The sequence below is a fragment of the Diaphorina citri genome, unplaced genomic scaffold (genome assembly GCF_000475195.1).
Source record: "Diaphorina citri unplaced genomic scaffold, Diaci psyllid genome assembly version 1.1 scaffold6289, whole genome shotgun sequence".
NCBI lineage: Eukaryota > Metazoa > Arthropoda > Insecta > Hemiptera > Psyllidae > Diaphorina > Diaphorina citri.
Window position 1 is genome coordinate 9635 of NW_007383665.1, and position 2771 is coordinate 12405.

The 2771-nt window shown below is 36.7% G+C and overlaps 1 protein-coding gene across 1 annotated transcript in view; it reads right to left on the reverse strand.

Moving 5' to 3' along the window:
* LOC103521928 (ABC transporter G family member 23) overlaps nucleotides 1–2771 on the reverse strand; it is a gene marked incomplete at both ends in the record, with an annotated part of 11126 nt that extends 8355 nt beyond the window's left edge. The window contains 1 exon segment of the mRNA XM_008487033.3: nucleotides 2676–2771. Within this exon segment, the coding sequence (XP_008485255.3) occupies nucleotides 2676–2771 (96 nt within the window).

Below are 2771 nucleotides of genomic sequence, written 5' to 3' on the forward strand. Positions count from 1 at the left end.
CTCCTTTTTCTTCGTTCCTGACTTGGACTTATCATATTTTGTTGTTACTTTCCCCATTTTGCTGAAACAAAATAATAGTAAAAAATACCTACCGAAGTAGATAGGTTCCTAGATAAATTTAAGCTATTTAGGCATTTAATACAAATAAAAGGTATCAAATATTCATCTTCTGATCAAAAGTGCGAACAAAAAACAACTCGAAGGATGTGTCGAAGACAACGATTTAAACAATATTTTGCAGAAATCATTGACAACCCACGTTATCTAGGGATATAATATGAAAATGGAACCAAAGAGCAATATAAATTGATTAAACAATGATATGGGAAGAAGTATAGAAAAAAAACACACAAAAAGATTAAATAGGTACCTATGCACAATAGAGTCCTAAAGATAAAGAAACAACTGTGTCGGCAACTAAAACGGACCAAATATGATATCGACACTGATCTATTTTGCCGTTGACGCTCCTCCTTCTTTTAAATAAATAGCTAAAAAATGTCAATAAAACAATTTTATCAATTAATTAAACATTGATAAACACCTGCCAATATTAATCAAAGATAATCGCCATAGAAAACATTAAAGATTACCTGTTTTTGGATGTTCTCAGTAGAGATCACAAATGACTATTACTTCAGTTGTGTCGGCGACTAAAATATGTGAAAATTGTTACCTGACACCCCGTGTCGGAGATTACTTTCATGAGTATTTTTTGAGGAGGTCGTTGACACCCCTCCCCATTTCCAAATAAATCATATATTTTTAATTTTTATTTGGATAATTATTAACTAGAAAGCTTAACTGTCACAGGAAAAAAGTCCAATAGTGGTAAAATAAAAAGAAAAGTACAAAAAACGCATTTAAAAACAACTCTTACCTTAGCAAAACGCTAACAAAAAAAGCACTTTCTTAACAAACTGACGTAATTCTATCTAGTCTGGCTCATGTCTCTCAGACGACCGAGGCATCTAAGCTGTAATGTTGTGAAAAAGATAGAGGAGGGTGAGGAGATCCTAGTGCATAGATTTGATCACGAGTAAACCACGCAGATTTCTTATTATTAAAGAAATACGAGTAGGGTGTCCACGATTACAACAGGTGTCGGCGATTGGGGGTTTTACCCTACCTATATATATTATTAGTATCCAAGGAAGCAGAAAATACAAATGCGTAAGTCACCACGAGGCGTTAGGTTCTCTTGTCTTAACATTTCACATGGCATCGACCGAGGCAGTGATGATTAATGATAATAATTAGAATTCCATGGATCTATGGAGGTCTCAGAGTACAAGGTTCGCGTCACTTTTCCAGCTGTCATTTCCCTTTCGCAAGGTCACCATGGAGAAAATTCTTTCGCCCGTGTCTTACCTGCTTTTCATCGTAACAATTAATATGTCACTTGGTGTGTTAAGAGGAGATCAGCCAACCAGTACAATAAGACAAGGCAACAAAATACAGAATGAAAAATTCCGAGCGACCAGATAAATAATCAGATCTGATAGAAACAAGTTCATGGGAATTTGTTCATTAGAAGTTTTACGTCACTGACTAACTTCTGAGGTTTTACCCTCCGCCATTGTTCGACAACACAACTCGGCTAAACATATGGACTTCACCCAGCCCAGCCTGAGTAAAACCAGGAATATCATGGGAATTCAATATCACCTGAAAGATTTGCCATCATTAATGAAACAGGGAGAAGAAAAGTCTGGAGGAAAACATTAAACATTCTGATAAAAGTATCAGATCAATAAGGAACCTATAAAGATTGAGATTTTGAACATAGGTACCATGATTTTGGGTATACCTAGTCAAAATTTTCCAATTATTGTCTGTTCATTTTATTTATTACAAGAGCAACTTGAGTACACTATGGTTTATCTCTTTCATCCACCTGCCTCTTTGCCATTCCTTCGACACAAATCATAACAAAGAGACCAGGAGACAAATCTCTAACCTAGATCCAAGCACCGATTCGTCACACATGACAGTACTGTCACTATTCATAGTACTGGAGGGACTACTGTATATTCTACAGTACAGGTGAGACTTGTACAGTACTTGACTCATACCATGCTGGATCATTGAAGACATTGAAACCCGATAATGACTCTGTCCTTCTCCTTAGCATACCAAACTGTTAAGGGTCTTTCTATGAAAACTACCTATACCTACTGTTATCCAATTTAATTAAGGCATGCCGCCAGTTTTTCAGCAAATTCAATTTCTTTCCTATTGGAAACATGTTAAAATGTTTCAGAGATAGCACGCATCAGGTGCTTCATCTATTGTTGGAGACACAATATTATCCTTGCGGGATACGATGATGTGAAAAGAATCTTGTACGAGAAATAATGACCCAAAGATGTGGAATAGAAAGCAGTTCAAGTATGCCCATTGCCTGGAGTGAATCAGGTGAAAATCTTAGAATAATGGGTGAATCTCATGGCTGTACTTCGGAGAGAACAAAAGTTGTGGGAAATGAATTTTATGGGCTAAGAATGTTGGGGTCTACACTCTCATGTTGAACTGTTTGTAAACCTTCAGAGTTTACAAACAGTTCATCACGAGATTTGTATTGAATTCTTAACTAGAGGAGGTTACTTACATGGTTCCCTTAGCGACGGTCATATTCAAGTTACTGAGGACATGTAACTAGAGAGGTTACTTACATGGTTCCCTTAGCGACAGTCATATTCAAGTTACTGAGGACGTGGTTGGGATTACTCTTGGATCCGTAATGTTTGAACGCATGACGCACGCACACT